Consider the following 25,112-nt stretch of genomic DNA (forward strand, 5'->3'; position numbering starts at 1 on the left):
ATCCATTCTTCAGGAAATCAGCCCTGAGTGCTCACTGGAAGGACAGATCCTGAAGCTGAGGCTCCAATACTTTGGTCACATCATGAGAAGAGAAGACTCCCTGGAAAAGACCCTGATGTTGTGAAAGATGGAGGGCACAAGGAGAAGGGGACGACAGAGGACGAGATGGTTGGACAGTGTTCTCAAAGCTACCAGCATGAGTTTGACTAAACTGTGGGAGGCAGTGGAAGACAGAAGTGCCTGGCGTGCTCTGGTCCATGGGGTCACGAAGAGTTGGACACGACTAAACGACTAAACAACAACAACCTTGCTGCTATGTGGGCTCTAATATTGGTATGCTTTGAGACTATATACATATAACCACGACCATTTAGAACAGGTGTGAAGAACCTTTGGCCTGCCTGGACTACAACTCTCATCAGCCCCAGCAACACTGCCCAGTGGCCAGGGATGATGGGAATTGTAGTTCAGCAACATTTTGAAGGGCCAAAGGTTCCGCACTTCCAGATTTAGAATGACACCACTGTCCCCTAAAAACCGGAGAATGATATAACATTCTGGGAAGACTCAAGTATGTGATTAAGGCAACTCTGCAAAGATACCAAAGGCAGCTTTGATCATTAAAAAAACAATTAGTGAGCTTGCTGGTTTATTACAGGCTTCAGCTAAGTAGCACAGGTCTTGCTACATTTTTTAACGTATGCATAGAAAAACGTATTGTTAAGCAAATATCTGTTTCAGCCAAGAGAGATGAAATGGTGACGCAATGCCTGGGACTTTGGAGTTCACAGGTCTGCAAACAAGGACACGAGCCTAAGTACATAAAGATGCAGTCACAGTAAAAGGTAGTGTAAGAGGAGATCTTGTAAGAGCTTAATAAAAGTTAATTCCTTTAACAAGCGACTAAAATCCTTATTAAGCAGAAGAGCCAGTCTCACATTTCTCTTCAAATACCTGAAGAGGGCAAAGACTTGTTATCTGCTGCCCCAGAAGGCAGGGCTAGCCAGATCCGATGGGCTGAAAGTTACAGGAGGGGGAGATTCGGATTCGACATTAAGAGACGCTTCTTGAAGGTAAGTACAGTTCCAATAACGTGTGTGTGTGTGTGCCCTCTCCCTTTCAGATGGATATTCCAGTTTCTGAATTTCCTGAACGGAGCAAGGGATTCGGCTAGGCAAGGCCTGATCGACTGTCTCCAACTCTAACAGTTCCTCAAAGCGCTACTTGAATGTGTGGCCAGAAACTGAAAGCCACTTTGTCTGGTCCGCTCCCTCTCCCAGGAACAAAATTCCTGTCTTCTAACAACTTCCCGCAAGAACTGTGCCCAACCGTTTTATTTATTTTTTAACCATTTTTCTGGGGGAGTCAGCCAAGGAACAGTAGGCCGATTCAGGCATTAGGTTCCCTAGGCTTAGAAAAACTTCCTGTTGTTTAAAAAAAGAAGTTGTTATTTTTAAATCACTTTGGAGGAGGAGTTGCTCCTTCAGAAAATTCCCTGGCAGGCCTGCTATCTGGGGGATTCCTAGACGGTCATGCCTCAGGCTGATGCCGACAAGGGTTTAAGCGCTGAATTGGTGGGGGGAAGTAGGTTAATGCATGCCAGGGCTCCATTCCAGCAAGGCTGGGTGATCCTGTTTCAAGCACTGTGTTACCAGACCAAAGCGAGAGGACTTGGTAGTCCTCAGTAGGGCTATTCAAAATGTGGGCTCTTCATTACAGAGACAAACAGGATGCCCAGAACAGGGTTTTAATTGTGCTGCGTTTCACCCAAGTCTAAAAATAGCAATTAGGTTGCTATGGGAAGCTGCATTACTGCCATTGCGAAGGGTGCAGACTCTGCTTCTGCCCTCCTTAAGAAGGTATTCAATTCAGACCTTTGGCCCTCCAATGACATTCTGAAGATGGCAGTCTGGGGTAGCAGGAGACCATCAATGGCTATTAACCTCTAACACAGGCTCCCACAGATTTTTCATATAAACTGTGCTGGATCTCTCAGGCACCTCTGATCTACTTCAATCACAGTAGCTCCGATGGACACCAGTGCCCCACATAGCTGCATCATTCTGTACAAAGACCTGACAGACTTGGCAGCCAAGAACGGTCCATTAGGGCATTTTGTAGGTTAGGATCGCAAGAGGCATTGTCCACAGGATGTGGGGTCAGGGGTCGGAGTCAGCAGTTTGGCTGAAAACGTCTGCCCAGCAAGAAGAGTTCCAAACCTATAAGCTTACCCATGCGAAGCTGAGAGTCACCCCCATCCATTTAACGGGGCTTACGGTACAGCCTAAAAGTCTTCATTTGCACTGAAAACCTTTGAGATGGCACAGAGAAATCTCTTTGTAAAAAGCACCATCTTTCTGCCCCATAGAATTCTGTTCCCTTTTGGAACAGAAAGCTTTTGTTTTTGTTTTAAAGGGCAATATGAATTTAGTTGTTCCTACCCAGGGGCTGCCCTACAAATGGGAAACCTGTGACCCTCCAATGTTGTTGGACTACAATGCCCATCATCCTTGACCACTGGCCATGGCGCCTTAGATTGATGAGAGCAGGCGTTCCATAACATCTTGATGGCCACAGTTTCCCACCCCTACCTTAGTCTGTTCCTTAGGGGCGTTCCCTTAGTAGTACAATGAAGATGGTCTATCTATGCCCACCTCCCAGGGTCAGCATGTACAGCATGCATTGCAAAAAGGTGCCCCAAGTCCATTCACAGGAAGGTGGCCATGGCTGCCATTCTATGCACATTCACTCGGGAGCAAATCCCACTGTGTTCGAGGAAGCTGCTTTGAGAAAACATTTATGAGGCTGATCTGTATGGATGAAGCTATGTTACGTGGATAAAAATATGACAAAAGGAAAGTGGGGAAAAAAGGAATGCTCTAGCAAGATGGGTTTAATGCCTTTTAATAGCATGGCAAAGAAACCGAGAATGCCAGTAGAAGATGACATCATGGAGAATGGAAACCAAATACATTACTGAAGAGGAGCTGCTTAGTCCAACAACAACATATGATCTCACTCCTCTGCATTGGTTGCAAAAATCCTCTGTTTTGCCATTCTAGAAAGCTCCAGTTCACTTCTGCATTCAAAGAAAAGCTTATTTAGCTTAGCTGCTAAGATAAAAGTTCTTAGCTGGGAAGTCCCCAGGTCACTGACTGTCCCCAAGTCAGCCACTGACTTACTCTTGACTGCCCCTTCTCAATCTGCTTCTCTCCCCCCCCTGCCCCCCCCCCCTGCTTTGGGGATACTGTGTTGACCTACCCAGAAAGGTTGGTGATTATTGTGATGGCATGTATAACTTTGAACATATATGGGCTGGGAGACACTTCTGAAATACTCAGTATTATTCAGAAAGTTTTCCCTAGAAAGATGAATGCTGTTTAGATATACAGATGTTTTAAAGAGCTGTAGCTCTGTGGCAGAAGAACTGCTTTGCATGCAAAAGGTCTCAAGTTCAATCCCCAACATCTCTAAGTAAGGCTGCAGGTGTCCCCTGTATGCAACCCTGGAGGACCAAGGGTCTGATTCTGTATAAGGCAGCTTCCTATGTTCCCACAAACTACAGAACCTTTAGACATCTCCCTTTTCTGTCCGTTTCAGCAGAGACTGACCCACTTGGTGTCTTCCAATTCTCACTCTTTTTAAGAGTCAATGAGTTTGCTACTTACAGACCTCTAATTGTAATGCCGAGTACTGCAATGTGAGGAGAGGTGTGCTTGCAAACACGCAGGGCCACATGGCGGGCATGTACCAGGAAGTCTCTATCAGTCACAGTTCACATGGGTGTCCACAATCAGCTTTATTGTATTTATAGTTTTCATTCCTACTTGGGGACAGACCCCAGCTCAGTGACAAGAGCATATCCTTTGCCTGCAGAAGGCTCCACATTCAATGCTGGAACCTCTAGTAAAAAGGATCAAGTAGCAGGTGATGGGAAAAGACCTCAGTGATGGAGCACTTCATTCACCTGCAGAAGGCCCAGGTTTCAATTGCTGACATCTCCAGGTCGGGCTTGGAAGATTCCCTGTCTGAAACCCTGGAGAAACAATACAGAACTAGATGCACCCAATGTCTGACCCAGAATAAGGCAGCATTCTATGATCCTATGAGATGATGGAGAGCCATTGCCCATCAGACTACAAAACAGATGAACCAATAGGAAGCTCCCTAGTCACAATAATGCTTCAAGTGTGAACTGGGCCTTAGTGACTAGCTTAACTAGATGTTTGCTGCATTAAGGAACTGGGAAGGGAAATGGTCTGAGCCTTATTGCTCCAACTTTTTCCAGATGCTCCCCGCTCAATGTGCTGGAGTGAAACTCTGCTAGAGGAGGCCAAAGTAGTGCAAGGGCAGTCCACTGAAGGAAGACCATGCAGGAAAGAGTCAGGTGGGATTGGAGTACCAGGGCTCCAGGTTTGGGAACAAAACCTGCCCCACTCATTTGCTTCCTGTCTGGAACCGAATAATGCATGAAATATTTAAATCATGTTCACAAGTACTCGACAGGGAGGTGTTGCATCGCAGTGTTTTTTCAAGCATGTGATGAGAAACAGAGAAGGTTGGTGGAATCAAAATTACATAGAATTAAAAGGATCAGCAGACAGATCGCACACAGGGCAATGAAGAGGACCTAAAAAATCAGTACCCTTAGCTTCTTGATAAAGATCCTGGTTGACAGAAGAGGGAGTTTTGCCTCAAGAACTATGTAGGAAGTCTCTCATTTAACCAAGTGGTGACCAGCTGACTCATCTGAGCCCATGATCCAGCTGAAATCCAATTAAAAGACGCCCAGCTGGTTTTTTCCCAGGGGAAAATTAGTTTCAAGTGGCTCTTGATTTCAGCCACGTCCTGACATGAGATCATATCATAGCAGGGCCAGATTTTGTTAGCCAACAATATTCAAGGCAGCTCATAAACACACAGTTCTCTGACTTGACTCCGAGATCATCCAGCAAGAGCAGCAAAGATTCTTCAGCGAAGAAAGGCTGGCTCGGAACCTGAGAAACAAGCACCCATCTCACTCATTCTAAACCATCTATTCCACAGGAGGGCATTCGGCAAGCCTGGTAGCGATAAGAGTGCCAATACCCTACTTATTTTTTTGTTGTGACATGGCCCATGTTCAAGGGAAACAGCCTGAGACATTAAAGCAGGCATCGGCCATCAGGTCAGGTTTGTAAAAATGGGAGAGAAATTGAGAAAAAGAAAACCTGGTGGGTTCTGCTCAACTGAATTCCAGCATGGAAAGTGTGCTGGAGCTTTTATATTCCCGCTTGTGAAGTTCTGTGCTGTGTTCAGCACCTTAGCCCAGAATGTTTCAGAAGCATGTGAAGTCTTTTTGCAATTTATCTAGTTTCAAAAGGAGCCATGAGCCATTGCTCACCGCACCATGGGCTGGAACATGTCTCCTAAGTATCTTGGGCTTGCTGTAGCTCTAATAGGCAGGGGTTTCCCCACATATCCTGGTTTCTAAGACTGGGAAATCTAGTGCAGAAGGTGATGGTGCAGAAGACTATAGCCTCTTCCTATTACCCTTCTCTTAAGCCTTGGGGCTGGAGGAGCTACTTTTTCCTGATCAGTCAACTGAGCTTTCCAAATGACCAGATTCTGAGGCTTGAGATTTGTTTTTCTAAAAACAGTCTGGTTCTGCAGTCTGTGGCCCAGAAACCTGCTGAAATCCCTTCATCTTCCACTCTCCAGTTCATCCTAAGGAGTGCACTATAACAAAGAGAAAACATGCAAGGCACAGGAAAAACAGGGCAATCAATTTCAACTCCTGCCCCAGAAAGCTGCTATGTAGTCTGAGTAGCGGTCCCTCGTTCCTACTGCCCCCCATGACACATTAACACACTACAACCCAACAAAACACAGCTGCACTAAGGTATTCAGCCCTCCTCTGCAGCCACCAGTCAGCAGGTTTGGCACCATCAAAGATCCACTCTAAGGCAAAGAGAGGATGATGCCATTTCTGGAGCTCTTCCCAATGCAGGACAGGTGAACAAGAAAAACTCAGGTGTGCGCTGTGTGCCTGCTCTCACCCACCAGAATAAATGTTCTCGCACTCACCTTGCTCATCTCCTCTCTTTCTTCCGCATGCATCCATATTGGCTTGTGCTCGTCTGCAGGATAAAATACAAAACGGGTTAAAACAAAGCAAAACAAAACACCCTGTTGGTATTTCAAAAGGAATGCTACTCTTTCCCATGGTACAGTCGAGAAAGGAAGAAGCTTAAACTTTTGGATCAGTTTGCTTATTTTCTTTGGAGGAAATGGTTTCTGTCAGCTGGGCCATGAAAATAAATAGGTAATGCAAAGCATACTGTTGGAGAAGGACCTAGGCTCCAGCCTGCACCAGTGGTGTTTTTTTTGGGGGGGGGGCACAAGGACGGCTGCCCCAGGCACAAGCTTGTGAGGGGCACAAAATTTCAATACCTGGTGCTGCCTCAATACAGCTGTGCACTTCCGGCGCTGGGCTCCTTTGAAAATGGTTTCTACCTATAAACCAGGAAGTGACCTCTTCCAGACAACGGAATGACTCTTTTCTTATCTCCATGGCTATGATTTCCTGGGTGATGCGGACGCCGTTTGGCAGTTGAATGCGCATGCATACTCACTTCCCTCCCACTGTGTGGTCCTGGGCACGGGCAACCCATGATACACCACTGGCCTGCACACCCCCACCAAGCTCCTCCTATAAATCCCGGCTGGCCTCCTTGCTCTTTGCTGTCCGTACCATCCACAGAGCCAAATTCCTTCACATGGGCCCGGGTGAGGATCTCCTTGTAGAGGACCTCTGCTTCCTTATATTTGCCTTGTTTCAGGTAACAGGAGGCCTGGGACAGAGGACAGGAATGACAATCTTAAAAATGCAGCACAGGCAGCCACTGATCGTCATGCACGATACCCACCCCCACCCCCTTTTCACCACCCAGTGGACTCACCAAATTGTTCTTTGTTTTGGCCACATTTGGGTCGTCAGGCCCCAGGCGCGACTCGTAGATCTCCAGCGCCCGGCAGTAGTAATATTCTACCTCTTCATACTTTCCCTGATTCTGGCATAGCAAAGCCAAGTTATTTAACTGTTTGGCCACATCCGGATGATCTTTGCCTAGAACCTGAAAAGGAGGCAAACAAACAGAAAAAAGCTAGTTAGGAAGAAAAGAAGCAAATCTGGGAATATGGCAGGATCCTTTTACTTCGGGGGGGGGGGGGGCGGGAGTGGCCCATGGTAAGTCATTTGGAGCATCAGCTCTGGCAGAAATAGCTCCTTCTGCATCGTATTTGACACCTGCCCCTCCCTAGGCATTGCTCTGAATCCACATGGATCCATGCTTTGCATGCAGAAGGTGCCGGTTTCAATCCCTGGCATTCTCCAGGTAGTGCAGGGAAAGATGCCTGCATGAAACCCTGGAGAGATGCTGCCGGTCAGTGCAGACAATGCTAAGTTAGATAGACCATTCTAGACTGACTCGGGAAACTTCCTATCTAACACACACGCTCCCCTTTCCTGAGTAGTATTGAAAAGTGTTGCAAAAGGGTTGTCTTAACACCCTGGCCCTTTCTTCTCCGGGAGGAGGGAATTTACCTTTTCCCGGATTTCCAGTGCTCGCTTGCATAATGGTTCTGCCTCCTTGTATTTCCCCCTTTTGCCGTAGAGAACAGCCAAGTTATTCAGGGTTGCTGCAACCTGTAGAGAAACATAAGCAGACCCAACATTAGAGCCATGGAAGAACGAAAGAAAGAAAGAAAGAAAGAAAGAAAGAAAGAAAGAAAGAAAGACCTGTCAAGCAAGATTCCTTTAAACACCACTATCTTGCAACCATCCATGGCAAAGATGGTCCAAGATTTTTACAGCAGAATGGCCTAGTTCAGGGACTAACTCGCTCACCTTACCTGTCTGGACTCCTTGTTCAGCTTTTGCAGCAAAAAGAACCTCCCTTTTGAGTCATCTAGCCCTGACTTGGCACCAAACCCTTCCGAAGGGTCAGCTGACCATGTAACGTGACACTCCTGCAAGTCCCCTTGGCCACATGACTGGCTTACAGCTCCCCACTGCTCAGAACTTCCTTCTCATCCAAGTCCAGGGAAACAGCTACTTACTGCAGGGTGGTCCTTGCCAAGTGTCTTCTCCCTGATGGACAGTGCATCGTTCAGAAGGTGAGCTGCCTCCTTGTATTTGTTCTGATCCCTGCAGCACAAAGTGGGGCACATATTGAGCAATACTGGAGGGACAGAGATTGTATCACACAAGACCCAGGGAGGTCCTTCCTCCTTTGCCACACAACTTTCCACAGTTAAGTTCAAAGCACTGAGTTTCCCTGTCCTGGACAACTGTTCCGTAGTCACACAAGGGGAAAACCCGAGAAAGCCCTGTTCCTTCCAAAGTGAGTGTCTGCCGGAGTTGATAAGGTTCATTACTGAGTTATTTGAAGTTCAACAGATCACTCTCCTTCCCAGGCTGAGAGAAAAATGGCGAAAACAGGATATTTATTGGGACAGTGTGATTTTTGTAACGTCTGTTAAAAGTTGCAAAACAATGAAGCACGGGACGGTGCAATGGAGAACTTCTGAAACAACAGTGGGATACTAGGCATGATGGAGAACAGCAACACCCGGGAAAAGATAGACATAACATTTTACAAGGACAGGAAGAAACATCACAGACAGAATAATTGCCACACACAAGAAGAACAAGGACATAGTTTGAATGCTTCACCTGTAAGTTTATAAATCATTTAATGTGTCAATACAAATGGAAGTCGTTAAAATGGCAGTTGTTGTATAAGCGATTGTTATTTTGATTGGTGTGTAATTGAAAATAGTAAGATTTTGGAATGCAGAAATAAAGTAAACCATCAAACCATCAATTCTAGCATGTGGAGGCCTGCCTAAATTATATAATTTGGCATCTGAATGATTGGTATTAATAACTGTATTATAATTTGGCATTGTTATAATGAGGCTATTATTGGATTGTTGTAATTGAAAACTAATAAAAATTATTATTATTAAAAAAAAGGGAGTGTCTGCCATTCCCCTCCTCCTCTCACCTGTATACTAAGGCCAAGATGTTGAGCATCGTGGCCACATCAGGGTGGTCGTGGCCTGAAGTCTTCTCCAAGTCCTCCAGCGCCTGCTTGCAGAGGGGAACAGCCACTTCGTAGCGTCCCTGGGAAGCGTACTGGATCACCAGGTTGTGGAGTGTGCGCAGGCGTGCTGGGATCTCGTAGCCGCCTTGCTGGGCAGCTGCCGCTGCACTGCTGTGCGGATGAGGCACTGCAAACATAAGAGCACATTAATCGAGGATAGAGGAGGCAGCTCGCAATGCCATGGGAGCTATGGCCCATTCCTACTGGCTAGCACTCCGTCTCAAACCAGACACAACAGCTGGTGGAAGATAGGTCCAAAAAGGTAGCTTTATGACTCTTCCTTTCATTCGTCCTATGCACGCAGTTACCCCAGTTTGATCTGCAGAACCAGCACTTTGATAAGTGCTGTATGATGCTTGTTCTGCACTTGCAAGGAATTATACACCCAGGAACTCCCTGCCCATTGATATTATGCAGGCTCCTTTGCCATATTGTTCTTGGTGTCTGCAAAAAACCTCTTCGCTTAGGCAGCGGTTCTCAACCTGTGGGTCCCCAGATGTTGTTGGACTACAACTCCCATCATCCCTGAGCTCTGGGCTTGCTAGCTAGGGGTGATGGGAGTTGTAGTTCAACACCATCTGGGGACCCACAGGTTGAGAAAGGCTGGCTTAGGGCAAGGGCAAGCATACCTAGACACATGTAATTTTGACATGTGTTTTAACATGTGATTTTATTTTATTATGCGTATTTTTTTTAAAAAAAAAACCACTGCTGACTTTACTTGCATTTTGAAAGCTTGTTTTTAAAGACCTGATCTTAATGTAAATTTTATATCGTCTTATGCAACCACTGCTTAATGGTTTTGATGAGGAAGTGGTATGCAAATCCTGCTGGTTAAATAAATGAATAATAAAATAAGGAAGGAATGCAACCTACACCCTTGGCCCTGGTCCTCTTCCTCATTTGGAAACAAGTCATCCAAGGAATCTTTTGTGGAATCGCCTTCTTTCTCCTCCTGAGACATTGATTTGGGGGGGGGGGGAGAAACAAAGAAAAAGGGGGAAAGGAGAACATGAATGTTTAATATTTCACTTAAGTAGTTAAGCTTAAGCTTAACCAAGCAAGCCCATTCAAAGGTTCTCTTCCCCAGCAAAAGAAGACGAACCCAGTTACTGTAGCTGGGGTGAGCTGTGTCTATCTCAACCACCCAGACAAATTGCTAGATGCTCTATCAGGACCTCTTGGAAAGACCATCGCTACTAGACTTTCAAGCAGAAAGAGCTCCATGTCGAGACACAGGCGTCTTCCCCCACCCCAAAAAGCTCTGGGCGCTCACCGATGGGGACACATCCTCATCGTATTTCTTCAGCTGGTTCATGAACTCCAGGTGCTTCTTCTCCTCCTCGAGCTGCGCCACTGTTTGCTCGCTGCGCTGCAGCTTCTGCTGGGTGTTTGCCAACTCGTCCCGCAGCCACTGGTTCTCCTGGCACAGCCGCCGCACCTGGGCCCGCAGCTTCTGCTTCTCAGATTCCACTGCGTTCAGGTGGTTTGACAAAGCCATCATCACCTGGCCCAAGGGAAGCAAGAAGAGACGTTCGCTGTTGCCTAACGCAGAGGTGGGAAAACCTCTGCGCTTCCTTCAGGGTAACCTTTGGGTGGTGGGCGCAGAGGGCACATAACAGTGGTAGGCGGAGCCAGAGGCAAAAGTGGGTGGAGCAATGAATGTAAATGTTACCATTGAACAGCATGCTAGTTTCTAAACACACCCACCCACCAACACATATCCCCCTCTTTGGAGGGAAGAGAGTCATTATCAGAGCTCAGGGACATATTCTAGCTAGGCAAAAACATATGGCCATGAACAGTTCAAAGGACCAGCTAAAGAGGCCTGCGGGGGCTCATGTAGGCCCCTCACAGGCCTGAGTCTCCACACCCCTGGCCTAATGCAAGAATAGTGACCCCTTGAGAGGTCCCTCTTCAGTGGCAGTTTCCATGTTGCTCTATCCAAAAACCTCCTGGCTGGCCTTACTTAAGGTTCCCTGTCTCAGTAAAAAGAAAAAAACTACTACAGGAGATTCCAAGGCCTGCAGGAAGTATAAGTCAGAGCGGAAGTCAGATGACCACCTAGCCCAAGTCCTTGCCTCAAACTAAAACATGCAACGCTTGGGTTCAACAAGTTGGGATGATCATCTGTCATGGAAGCTTTGAGGTTCCTGCATACAAGGATTGGACTAGTTCTATGATTCGATGAAGTTGTGGTCTTGGGGGGGGGGTGGAATATGGCCCCTTAAGGAGTGCCATAAGGACCCACAGCTGCCTCCATAAGTCACCTATGGGCTGCCAAGGAGAAGCAAGGCTGCGGTTAATGAGTACGAGGAAAGGGTGGGGGAGAGACACAAAGTTGGAACCATATACAAGACAACCACGCCAGGCAGGCTACTCCAGCTGCTTGCCCAGCTGTATTCTGGAGTCTTCCAAGACAATGCAAAGGGTTGTGGGATAGGGGAGGACTTGAAGTCCAGCAAAATGTGGAGGGCCTGGCCACCTCTTCGGGTCCCTTATTTGTCAAGGAGGAAGGGATGGGCAGTGCTGCTGGACAGAGGGCCCAGGGCAGAGGAACAACAATTCCTAATCTCCATTCCCCATCATTCATGCAGATTAGCTGAGTACCAGGTTTGCATCTCCAAGGGCTGTGCTAAAATTGTTACGATTTTGCATCTATTGAAGCTGATCCTTTGACTTTTATATGCTGGTGTACATACATGTTTAATGAATGAGTAATAAAAATCTGAATAAATGTATACTTGGCTTATTTTGCAAAAGTTACCGCTTTTGCTAAATCATGGGGAGGGGAAAGGATCAACTTTAAGGCACCTGAGCAAGGAACAGAAATCCAGCCAAGCACATACACCTGCCCTGCAAAGTCAAGACTTCAGCAACTTCACCAGTATTTCACACAAAGTTTCAAGCCTATCCTGACAACCAGAAGGCTAGAAACTTGCATTTTTTAAAAAAGAAAAGCTACAAAAGCTTATAGATGTTGAATTCTATGCCCAAAGCTGCAATCATCCTGTATAAGAGTGGCAGAGTTCTGCCTACACCCAAACATGTTTGGCAAGCATGATTTCCCAGAACCAGCTAAGGCAATATACAGTACTTGACAACCTTTTTAAACAATGATTTCCCATACAGTCGTACCTTGAAAGTTGAACGGAATCCGTTCTGAAAGTCCGTTCGACTTTCAAAACATTCGGAAACCAAAGTGCAGCTTCCGATTGGCTGCAGGAAGCTTCCAAAAGCTTCGGCTTCCAAAAATAGTTCTCAAACCAGAACAGTCACTTCCTGGTTTGCGGCATTCGGGAACCAAAACATTCGAGAACTAAGCTGTTCGAAAACCAAGGTACGACTGTATTTCCCTTACTTTGACGGACCCATATGCCGCTCCAAGACACCCCAATGGGCTGCCCCTTACCTGAGCCTCTCCAAGTCCCAGCTCAATCATCTCCACTGACTTGCGCAGCAGGTTGGCCTTTTCATGCACTAGGTTGGCTTCCTCGTCCTTCTTCAGACACTTGATGGTCTCTAGCAGGCTGTGCAAGATCGAGTTGTGCTCATTCTTCAGGGCTTCCAGCCCCTGCATCACTAGTTTGGTGTTGGAGATGATCTCCTCTTGGCTGAGCTTGTCCATCTTCTCCTCTCTGGGATATACCATCGTGGACATAGTCATGCGCAGCTACGATCCCCACCTACGGAAGGAAAGGGCAAGGTTGCTCACTTGGGACAGGTCAGGTCCTGAAACGTTTAAAGCAACAGCTGCACACAGCTGATCCCATAGAGAGAGAGGTCTTATTCCCACTTAGCCTTATCACCTGGAGAGAAAGAAAGAGAGGGAGAGGGAGAGAAGGAAATTCCCACAACACCTCGCGGCTCTGTGTCCTTGCATAAAGAAGAACACGGCATGTCATTGGTAGGTGCAACTTGGGTAAGGTTGATGGCGACGTCAAAGCTGCTACCACCCCCACACCCTTGGGAATAAAGAAAGCTGATTTAGCTGCCATTTAAGAGCACGGGAGGAAGAGCTGAGAGCGCACCTCCAGCCCCACAGGTCACATAAATCCAGCACGGAACGGGATGAAACAGGGACACATAGATTACAGTATGGCCACCGAAAGGCAATGAGAAATTAAGTTGCTATTTTTTTCTCCTCACAACAGAAAGCCTCAACGAAATACAAGTGTATCTTCCAGAGAACTAGGAGGACAAAATGTTTTGACGGTCTGGTTCCAGACTCAACTCCATAGAAGAAAACGACGGGGATTCGCACTCTCAGAACTGAAGAGGGTTCGGGAGTAAGGGGGGGAAAGGAAGAGAAGGTGCTGTACAATTGCTCAGCTCCTCCAAGCACGTTGACAAGTCAAGCCTTCCTAATTTCCGATCTGAGACTCTGGGAAGAGGTTCTGTCTCCCACCCACAACCCCTCATTTGCATTTCCATGGCTGAGTTTTCCCGGGAACGGCACTGTACAAATACTAGCCATTGCTGAACGTCGAGGATTAGGGTTTGTGGGGCTTGGCAGACAGGCGAGAAGAAAGAAGGAGCTGCCAATGCGTTCTTGAAACAGAGGGGCTGAAACGAATGAGCCATAAACACACAGCTTTGACAGTGAGAAAGCTGGCAGCCCTCACTAACGCGTACATACACATTTGCCACCCGACAGTGCAAAGCTAAGCGAAAGTTTGCCTAGGAAAACAAGGAAGAGAGAGAGCGAAATACAGATTATACAGAGGCAACATTCCTCCCCAGCCATACGGACACTTTCCCTGTTTTGTTGTTGTTGAAAAGAAGACGCCAAGATCCGGTTCCTGCTCCTTTGCCAAGCAGTTACCTGGGCTCAAATCTTGACTCAAAAAGATGTGCAGCAGCAATCCAATCTGCTCCACCCACTCAGCCAGCTGGCCGGCCGGCAGGTCTCCTTACTCCATGCACCCAGAGGCTTCCACAGGAAGGGGGCTTACCTCATCAGAGCAGCTGTTGCCGGTGGCAGTGGTTGCTGCAGAGACAAGAGACGGAAACCTGGGCTTGTGTTACCCTCCTTGGCAGGAGGCCAGGCTCTTACGCTACCCAGACAAGGCGGAGTAAGGGGGGGAGAGGAAAGAGGGAGGAGGCTATCAGCAGATCTGCCTTTGTTCTCAGTCTGGTCCCACCTCTCTCTCTGTGGGTGTGGGTGTTCTCTCCCTGGGATCTTTGCTAGGCAACTGTCCCACCTCCCCGTGTTTGCCCAGAAAGTCCCACTAAAAGAAACCACCCAGCGCCAGGGCAATGGGTGTCTCTCTCCCAGCACAGCTGCCCTTCATCCCTGCTCCCAAGGTGGGAAAAGGACTGACCCTCAAACCTAGGTCTCCTCGCAGCCATACAGACCGGGAGCAGGAAGAACAAAGAAGGAAGGGAAGGGGGGAAAGGAAGGAGTGGCAAGAGCCCTAGTTTGCTTTTCCAAGTCAGAAAGGGGGACTGAGAGCAAAGGAGGGATGCTCAGGCTGCTACAGAGGGGAGAAAAGCAGGGTATGTTCCACCAGCAGGGTGAACAGGGTGTGTGGTTTTTGCTGGAAGGGCAAAGAAGAGAAAATCTTTTTGTGCTATGGTGGAGAGCCTAAGCACTGGGCATATTTTTGTAAACCACTTTGAGGTATCAGTGTTGTTTTTTATTTATTTAAATGATCAATGGTTTATACATTTTCTAAAATAAAATAAATAAAAGGAGAAGAATGCAGCAGTTTTCACACCTTAATTGTAATGGGTGGATGGGGATGTTGTTGGCATTTTGGTGCTATTTAAGGGCTAAGTTGTGTGGAGCATATCATAAACAGCTAAAAACAACAACTTTAAAAAGTAAAGAGTACAGTATCCTTAAGGTCTGCCCCAAATAAGAAGCCCCCCCCTTTCCAAATTCAGAGCTACAGCACCTGCACAAGCAACACTGACACCAAACCCTACATATAGTAAGTAAAATAGAAGCATCACCACCCAACCCCACCCTCACTCATCTTTCTCCCCCTCCACCTCTTTCCCCCTTTTCTTCCCAATGTCTCAACAAATGAAATTGACTTGTAAAAATGTTACATGGAAATATATATATATATACACACACACGCACACAAGAAAGACTTTGCACATACTTTTGTAAATCAAGAAAATATTTAATAAAAAAAGAGCTACAGCACCTTCAGCACCACACATTTAAGCTTAATATAGTCCCCTTTAAAAAAAAAAAAAAAAAGATTTTTAATTTCAAGTAATAAAGCATACCCATGCAAGGAAAAGAGAATTTAGTACTTGTACTGAAAAGAAAGAAAAACAGCAGCTGAGGGTTGTAGTTTTAGACGTTCCAAGAAAGGCAATCAAATGAAAGTGTCTTTCCATAAGGTTCCATGAGTAGATAGAGGATGAAAACTATGTGTGATTGTCTTAACAAAGTCAATAAAGGGCTACTAAGTTGTATAAAAAGTGTGAGTCTCTCCCGCCCTCCCAACTCTGATTATTATTCCTTTTGTGAAATAGTTAATATGTTCATAAGCAAGATGTCCCATACTTGGGAAACCCAGGCTGAAAAAATATTTGCATTTAAAGTTTTCCCATTTTTTGCAATCACTAATTTAGCATAGTCCCTTATTTTTAGGATACTGGGAAGCTATTGGAGTGGGGAAAGCTTTCTAAACACAGTTCCTGTCAATACAAAGCATTTTTGTTCAGCACAATCTAGTCACAAGGATGTTTAAAGAGCCAAACTCTGCAGCTTAACTGAGTTGTGCATTATTACATAGGTCATAGAATTATAGAGTCCAACCCCCTGCAATGCTGAAATCTTTTGCGCAACGTGGGGCTCAAACCCACAACCCTGAAATTAAGAGTCCCGTGCTCTACTAAGCTGTCTCACATCTGCAAACGTCTATAACTTTTCCACATGTCCAAAACAAAGAGAGCACACTTAACTATGAAGATATTTAGGCAAAAGTGCATGTGTGTGTGTGTACTTTAAACTTGTACTTCAACTGTCTCCATAAACAGAGCCAAAAGGGATCACAAAATAATTCACAAAACTAACAGGTAAAACAAAAATGCGTAACCAGAGAGAAGAAAAAAATACAACTAGAGTAAATTGAAATACCATCGGGTAATCACACAGAATGCCTGTCTATGTTAAAAGACATCTAACTTTCCTTCGAAAAAACTGGAAGGCCTGGCCTGGGCAGGCTATCTTAGGGAGGATGTTCCAGAATTATTGGGGCCACCACCAAGGAGGCTCGGCTGTGTGCCTTTGCTATTTCCACCTCTTGGACAGATGGGATAGATGAGTAGACAGGAGCAGGAAGGTGTGCAAGAGAAGACAGACAGCATTAAGATAAGGAAATACAAAAGAAAAAGTACAAATGCTACAGGACTCTATAGAAGAACGTGTAATGGAAAGAGAAGATTCCATCCTCGCCGTCTTACTGCAACAGACTAGGCCCTCTTCGCATGTCACGCTAAACAATAGTTAAAATTAAACTATGGTTTAATTCCTGGTGAGGAAACAAACCAAGAGTGTTGGTTCACGTGTAATGCAAAGTCAGCCTCTGGTCTGTTTCCTCCCCAGGCACGACAAATGCATAGCTGCCAACGTTTCCCTTTTTTTAAGGGAAATTCCCTTATTCCGAATAGGATTCCTCGCAAGAAAAGGGAAAAGTTGACAGCTATGCAAATGGTTAGGGGGGGGGGGAGGAGAGACTGGGAACTGCTAAGCAGTGTGCCCTAGTGCACTGTTGGTCACATTAAGTCACAGTTTAATTTTAACAACGTTTTAATACGATGCCGAAACCAAGCATTTGTCTTCTCTGATTTTTGTAATGTATTTTCAGAAATGTTTATTCCCCCTCCCAGGTCCAACAACTTTAAGGTAAAGGTAAAGGGACCCCTGCCTATTCAACTTATATGCAGAATTCATCATGCGAAAGGCTGGGCTGGATGAATCCCAAGCCGGAATTAAGATCGCTGGAAGAAATATCAACAACCTCAGATATGCAGATGACACAACCTTGATGGCAGAAAGTGAGGAAGAATTAAAGAACCTTTTATTGAGTGTGAAAGAGGAGAGCGCAAAATATGGTCTGAAGCTCAACATCAAAAAAACGAAGATCATGGCCACTGGTCCCATCACCTCCTGGCAAATAGAAGGGGAAGAAATGGAGGCAGTGAGAGATTTTACTTTCTTGGGCTCCCTGATCACTGCAGATGGTGACAGCAGTCACGAAATTAAAAGACGCCTACTCCTTGGGAGAAAGGCGATGGCAAACCTAGACAGCATCCTAAAAAGCAGAGACATCACCTTGCCAACAAAGGTCCGTATAGTTAAAGCCATGGTTTTCCCAGTAGTGATGTATGGAAGTGAGAGCTGGACCATAAAGAAGGCTGATCGCCAAAGAATTGATGCTTTTGAATTATGGTGCTGGAGGAGACTCTTGGACTGCAAGAAGATCAAACGCATCCATTCTTAAGGAAATTAGCCCTGAGTGCTCACTGGAAGGACAGATCGTGAAGCTGAGGCTCCAATACTTTGGTCACCTCATGAGAAGAGAAGACTCCCTGGAAAAGACCTTGATGTTGGGAAAGATGGAGGGCACAAGGAGAAGGGGACGACAGAGGACGAGATGGTTGGACAGTGTTCTCGAAGCTACAAACATGAGTCTGACCAAACTGCGGGAGGCAGCAGAAGACAGGAGTGCCTGGCGTGCTCTGGTCCATGGGGTCACGAAGAGTCGGACACGACTAAACAACAACAAAAAGGGACCCTTGACCATTAGGTCCAGTTGTGACTGACTCTGGGGTTGCGGCGCTCATCTCGCTTTATTGGCCGAGGGAGCTGGCGTTCAGCTTCCGGGTCATGTGGCCAGCATGACTAAGCCGCTTCTGGCGAACCAGAGCAGAGCACAGAAACGCCGTTTACTTTCCCGCCAGAGTAGATACCTATTTATCTACTTGCACTTTGACGTGCTTTCGAACTGCTAGGTTGGCAGGAGCAGGGACCGAACAACAGGAGCTCACCCCGTCGCGGTGATTCAAACCGCTGACCTTCTGATCGGCAAGTCCTAGGCTCTGTGGTTTAACCCACAGCGCCACCCACATCCCATCCAACAACTTTACCTCCTCGTTTTCTGCTGTGGATACTTTCTTTCACCTACTACCTGTTCTGCAGCCTTGTTGCAGTCACTGCACTCCAACACCCAACTTCTCTTTTTACATAACACTGGCAGGAACCAATTCCCCTTGCAGAAACAAGACATTGGACTTTTCCCCTGACTCCCTGCTAACTCGTAACAGAAGCCAATGAACGACACCACAATTCTCAAGGATACTAAGGGAACAACATCTTTTTTTTTTTTTTTTAATAATAATTTTTATTAAGTTTTCACAACATAAACATAACAACATAAACATAACAAGAAAAAATAACAATACAACATAAAAAAAGAAAAAACACAGATCATACAAACTTGAAGACTTCCCCATACCTCTCCTGTTCTGCACCCTTATTTCACAATTCTCTCTAGCAACCCTTCAGTCAATTTTTACATATCACCTCCTTAAAACTTCTTCCCTATGGTTTATAGTTTACAGCTGTAAATCTTTATTTCTTACCCCTCGACATCTTTTCAGTCCTTAATTTGACAACAATTCTCAAGATACACTTTAAATTTCTTCCAGTCCTCCTCCACCGCCTCCTTCCTCTGGTCACGGATTCTGCCGGTCATCTCTGCCAGTCCCATATATTCAATCACCTTCGTTTGCCATTCTTCCAGAGTGGGTAGTTCTTGCAACTTCCAATACTTTGCTAGTAGTATTCTTGCTGCTGTAGTGGCGTACATAAAAAAAGTCCTATCCTTCTTTGGTACCAATTGGCCCACCATACCCAAGAGAAAGGCCTCTGGTTTCTTAGGAAATGTCCATTTAAGGACTTTCTTAATTTCATTATAGATCATTTCCCAGTAGGCCTTAATCTTTGGGCAGGTCCACCAAAGGTGATAAAAGGTTCCTTCAGACTCTTTACATTTCCAACATTTATTGTCAGGCAGATGATAGATCTTAGCCAGCTTGACTGGGGTCATGTACCACCTATAGATCATTTTCATTATGTTTTCTTTCAAGGCAGAACATGCCGTAAATTTCATGCCGGTGGTCCATAACTGTTCCCAGTCAACAAACATAATATCATGACCTACATCTTGCGCCCACTTAATCATTGCTGATTTTACCGTTTCATCCTGTACATTCCATTTCAGCAGTAGATTATACATTCTAGAAAGATTCTTAGTATTGGAATCTAATAGCTCTGTTTCTAACTTAGACCTCTCACTCTGAAAGCCTATCTTCCTATCTTGCTTAAATACTTCATTTATCTGATGATAATGCAACCAGTCTCGGACTTTTGACTTTAGCTTCTCGTAGCTCTTAAGTTTATGTTTATCACCATCATGTTCCAAAATTTCTGAGTATTTTAACCAATCGGAGTCCATGTTGAGTCTTTTAACTGCCTTTGCTTCCATTGGTGATAACCATCTGGGGGTTTTACTTTCTAATAAATCCTTATATCTAATCCAAACATTATACAGCGCCTTTCTGACAATATGGTTTTTGAAACTCTTGTGTACTTTTACCTTGTCATACCATAAATACGCATGCCAACCAAAATTATTGTCATATCCTTCTAGATCCAAGATATCTGTGTCCTCAAGAAGTAGCCATGGTTTCAGCCAGCAGAAAGCTGCTGCCTCGTAGTAAAGCCTTAAGTCCGGCAGGGCAAAACCCCCTCTATCTTTCGCGTCTGTTAAAATCTTAAATTTAATTCTTGGCTTTTTGCCCTGCCAGACAAATTTAGAAATATCTTTTTGCCATCTTCTGAGGCACTCCACCTTGTCTAGAATTTGTAATGTTTGAAATAAAAACAGCACTCTTGGCAATACATTCATTTTAATAACAGCAATACGGCCTAGCAAGGAAAGTTTCAGCCTCGACCATGTGTCTAGATCTTTTTTAACTTCTGTCCAACATTTTTCATAATTGTCCTTAAATAAATTAATATTTTTTGATGTTACATCCACCCCCAGATATTTCACTTTCTTTACTATTTCCAAACCAGTTACACTCTGGAATCTATCTTTCTCTTCCAATGTCAGATTTTTCCCCAACACTTTCGTTTTTTGCTTATTCAGTTTAAACCCTGCCACTTGACCAAAAACTTCAATTAGTTCTAATACTCTTTTAGTACTCTCATCTGGCTGTTGCAGTGTTAACACCAGATCATCTGCATATGCCCTTAATTTATAGAATTTCACTCCGACCTGAATCCCTTTAACCAGCGGGTCCGCTCGAATCATATTTAATAAAACCTCCAGGACCGATATAAAAAGAAGGGGGGATATCGGGCATCCCTGTCGTGTCCCTTTTTCTATTGAGATTTCGTCCATAACCATACCATTCACTATCAGTTTAGCTTTTTGTTCAGAATATATCGCACCAATACCGTTTTCAAATCCCTGGCCTACCCCCATCCCATGGAGATTCTTCCTCATAAAGCTCCAACAAATATTGTCAAAGGCTAAGGGAACAACATCTTGCTTCTAGCTTTGGGGCAACCTAACCCTGAAGATAAGCTTCAAGCTCGAACCTGCTCAGTAGCAAGCTGTGTCCACGACAGAAGGCCTTAGAAGGAGCAGAATATTTGTATTTTAATATTTTGTTGGAAGCCGCCCAGAGTGGCTGGGGAAACCCAGCCACATGGGCGGGGTATAGCGTAAATAATAAATTATTATTATAAGATTTTCCTTTCTCTTTTAGCCTGTCTGGAAGGAACTTTTTTTATATAAAATTAAGTTAATGGTCCTTTTATATTCACTTCTACAGCAGTTTTCCTTTTTTATCTCATTCCTTTCTATTCCTGGTTTATTTCAATTAATAATAATAAAAATAAATCTTAACCTTATATCTCACTTTATAATTTCCTTCAACGCCTCCTGTGGCCCTTTCCCCTCGGAGAAGGCAGACTTTTCTTCTCTCCCTCGATTTTTTCCTGTCTCCTAAGCACCTTTACTCAGCATGCAAGGAGTAGCTGGTACTAGAGTTGGTCCAACCAAAAGGCTATGGCATGGCCAGAGAACAAGGCAGGCAGGTGAGGTGGCAGGGAGGCCCACCTGAAAGTGGTCCAAGGCCCACTGGCGCCTTCCCCACCCCCTTAATCTCAAAAGTACCGTACTTTTCTGTGTATAACACACCCCCGTGTATAAAACGCCCCCTATTTGGGGGGACTCAAAATTAAGAAAATAGGGGGAAATTGCCCAGAGTTGTTGAGCTTTTCTTGAGGAGGATTGACCACAGTTGTTGAGTTTTTGGGGGGAGAGGGGATTGCAGAAAATCACTCACCCGCCTGACCAACGCTTCCTATCGGACGCGACCGCTCGCAGCCGCAAATCGCCCGCCCTACTGCCGCAGCAGCAGCAGCCAATCGACAAAAACCGTTGCCACGGCAACGAATCACCCACACTACCGCCCCTGACAATCTCCTGCTCGCAGCATCAGCCAATCACCAGTCACCACTCAGCACTACCCATGTATAAGACGACCCCAATTTTTAAGCATCAGTTAAATGGGAAAAACCCTCGTCTTATACACGGAAAAGTACGGTATATGTGTGGGCAGGGCAGGGCGAAAGTCGCCCATAGTTTTCTCCCTATACTCAGAACTAGTTGACTGACCACTAAGGGGCCCATCAGGCGGTCAAGGTGGTCCAGTTAAGGAACTGGATTTTAGGGAGACCTTCAAAAAGGGGCGACAATAAATCAATTATTAGAGATACATCTTTGACCTGATCCAGCACGTTTTTAAACCAATTGGTCCTTTATCTTCTCCTTCAGGTTCCTGCATTCCACAGAAGTTACTGTATTTTTCCATGTACAGTGTTACCTCAGGTTACATACGCTTCAGGTTACAGACTCCGCTAACCCAGAAATGGTAACTTGGGTTAAGAACTTTGCTTCAGGATGAGAACAGAAATCGTACAACTGCGGTGCGGCAGCAGCAGGAGGAGGCCCCATTAGCAGTGTCTGCCCGGACACTGGGGTCCAGCGCAGAGGGCCTTCTGGCGGTTCCCTCGCTGCGAGAAGCCAAGTTACAGGGAACCAAGCAGAGGGCCTTCTCGGTAGTGGCACCCGCCCTGTGGCACGCCCTCCCACCAGATGTCAAAGAGAAAAACAACTACCAGACTTTTAGAAGACATCTGAAAGCAGCCCTGTTTAGGGAAGCTTTTAATGTTTAATAGGTTATTGTATTTTAGTGTTTTGTTGGAAGCCGCCCAGAGTGGCTGGGGAAACCCAGCCAGATGGGTGGGGTATAAATAAATTATTATTATTATTATTATTATTATTATTATTATTAAGTGGTGCTTCAGGTTAAGAACAGTTTCAGGTTAAGAACAGACCTCCAGAACGAATTAAGTACTTAACCTGAGGTACCACCGTATAAGATGCCCCTTATTTTGGGGGACTCAAAATTGAGAAAATGCACTATGCACTATCTGTGTGTAAGACGACCCTTTATTTTAAACTTCAAAAATTTAGGAAAAAATATAGTCTTGTACTCGGAAAAATACGGTATTTTTCTTGAGTCTGGGGTACAGCAGCAAGGTCATTCCCACAGCACTGAATAAGCGATAAGTGGCACAGGACTAAAATACAGACACTATATGCGGCTTTGTTATCCATGAAAACCTTTCAATGAAAATATTTTTTTAAAGTGGCACAGAACTACCTAAACACCCTGTAATTGGATCCCTGGATCCAATCAAACTCACTTTGGTTACCAATTTTGTATCAAAAACATTCACCCACAAGGAGAGCAAACCAGGAAATTTGACGCTTCTATAACAACTTCTGCTTTCTTCTCATCTTGGTTGTTTGCCAAGGTTACAAAAATAAATACTTTGGGGGTGGGGAGTACCAAAATAGCAGGCAGATGGTCACCCTCCCCTATCCAAATGGGCTTGTCACAGCAATACTGTGGCCATTTAGTCATGCCTACTAAATCCTCATGCATCTCCGGTTTGAATAAGCTCATCAATACTTACTTCTAGCAAAGACAACAGATGAGTTCCTACAAAGCTCTGAGCCCTGAGGCTACCAATGCTGGGATTTGACTCATCATAGCTGTAAGGTGTGGGATGGAAAAGGTTTGCACAAAGCAGCTATAGCAGTTCTTCTAAACTAGACGCTCCATAAAAACTCCTGGGTTCTCTGATCTCTGTGCTTCCAGATATAAATTGGCCGGAAAGGCAAGTCAAGGTAATTATGGGGGAAATGTTAAGTTGTACACTGGGAATCTAGTGACCTACTCAGAGTTCTTTAATGAATCTTTCTTTCTTTTACTATGTGGAAGGGAGAAGCATTTCACGTAGACAAGCTAAGAGGCAGAGGGTGTGTGTTCAAAATTGGAGGGGGGAAACCCACCATGATATCCCATGAACAAAACACTTCTAAGATCAGGATCACAGTCTTAAACGTACAACTGGCTCCAACTCATTTGCCTGGCTCACAGAATAGGGGGGCGGGAATGGCTGCAACGGGGCGGCAAAGATATCTCAGGTCTCCCCCCAAATTTTCCACTTCGGTGAAACCAACAACTGCTAAAACTCTGCCTGGTAAGAGATCCAACTACAGTGGTACCTCGGGTTACATACGCTTCAGGTTACATACACTTCAGGTTACAGACTCCGCTAACCCAGAAATAGTACCTCGGGTTAAGAACTTTGCTTAACCCTCGGATCTGGAAGTATGGGACCCCCCAACAAAATTTAAAAATTCGGCACTGTAATTTGGAATCTATGTGATGTGGTTTGATTCGATGTGATTGGCCGGTTAATAAAAATTTATTTTTTTAAAAAAAAGAACTTTGCTTCAGGATGAGAACAGAAATCACGCAGCAGCGAAGCGGCGGAAGCAGGAGGCCCCATTAGCTAAAGTGGTGCTTCAGGTTAAGAACAGTTTCAGATTAAGAACGGACCTCGAGAACGAATTAAGTACTTAACCTGAGGTACCACTGTACTTTGTCTTACAAGGCTGAAGCATTCATCTTGGGAGGCTGCCTGTTGCATCTCTGCATGATTTGCTGCTCTGGACTTGCCTCCTCCAAAGCACTGTCCTCTGAGGAAAGCCACTTCTGCTGCTTCTCTGCATTAGGAGTGCCAGGATAATTAACTACCCTCAGAGAAGGTGGGTGGGGGGTGGATGCCTGTTGCATCTCTGTGCAAGTCATTGCTCTGGGCGTGTTTTATACATTCAGGAGGCGTGTCCAGAGCAAGTGAAGTGGAGAAATGCAAGGGGTAGGTTTTTCGGAGGGCAGGTCTTCCTTACTCTTCCTCCTAACAAGCTTTATGTTTAGAGCGTGGAAGGGTGATGTCCACCGAGTTTTAACCCCGCCCTGCTCTCCAGCCTGATCTCTAGCTAAAAAAGCCTGCTGGATCATCTAATTAATGATGGATCTCCTTTACCCATGCAGTTAACATTGGTCCTTCAGCCAAACTATGTTCATTTGGCTATCCAGCCTTGCAGCATTCACTCCTCAAAAAACATTCAGCGCCAACAAGTACTCTAAAGGGCAAAGCACACCCCTTCCCAGGAATGCTATTTTTCTAGAAAAATAGGTGCTGGAACTCATTGTGAATGTCTCCCTTGTTTTCTTATAATGGCAATAGCACCCACCTGAGAGGTGCCAGAACTGAGTTCTGGCTGGAAAAAGCCCTGCTTCTAAGGAAGGAGATTAAAACATGCATCTACGTAACTTCAGAATGCTTTGCATACTGAAATGTGACAGGGGTGGAATCTACACACATATAAAAACCACTCTGAAAATGCTTTTTTTTAAAGCGTTTTTAAAAACACATTGAATTTTCTATAAGGCTCACCATCACCATCTAGTGTCACACTTAAAACATTTTATAAACTTCCG

The 25,112-nt window shown here is 45.2% G+C and overlaps 1 protein-coding gene and 1 long non-coding RNA gene across 9 annotated transcripts in view; one reads left to right on the forward strand and one right to left on the reverse strand.

Moving 5' to 3' along the window:
• The window catches only part of KLC4 (kinesin light chain 4), a 78,647-nt gene that overhangs the window by 25,357 nt on the left and 28,178 nt on the right, over nt 1-25,112 (reverse strand). For 7 of the 8 annotated variants that reach the window (XM_081854727.1, XM_081854729.1, XM_081854728.1 and 4 more), the window contains exons 2-10: nt 12,562-12,835; nt 10,426-10,656; nt 10,026-10,104; nt 9,051-9,276; nt 8,101-8,188; nt 7,586-7,687; nt 6,942-7,115; nt 6,734-6,833; nt 6,067-6,119 (exon numbers count right to left, since the gene is read on the reverse strand). In XM_081854727.1, the coding sequence (XP_081710853.1) occupies nt 6,067-6,119; nt 6,734-6,833; nt 6,942-7,115; nt 7,586-7,687; nt 8,101-8,188; nt 9,051-9,276; nt 10,026-10,104; nt 10,426-10,656; nt 12,562-12,816 (1,308 nt within the window). In that variant the 5' untranslated portion in view covers nt 12,817-12,835. Of the gene's footprint in view, nt 1-6,066; nt 6,120-6,733; nt 6,834-6,941; nt 7,116-7,585; nt 7,688-8,100; nt 8,189-9,050; nt 9,277-10,025; nt 10,105-10,425; nt 10,657-12,561; nt 12,836-14,104; nt 14,251-25,112 lie in introns of those variants that run through there. The other variant, XM_081854725.1, reaches the window with a different exon arrangement.
• Nucleotides 702-3,334, forward strand: LOC309338150. Its single transcript, XR_014154763.1, has 2 exons — nt 702-1,073; nt 2,662-3,334. It is a non-coding gene; the product is annotated as an uncharacterized lncRNA (long non-coding RNA).

This window comes from Podarcis erhardii (genome assembly GCF_964252035.2).
Source record: "Podarcis erhardii genome assembly, chromosome: 3".
Taxonomy (NCBI): Eukaryota; Metazoa; Chordata; class Lepidosauria; order Squamata; family Lacertidae; genus Podarcis; species Podarcis erhardii.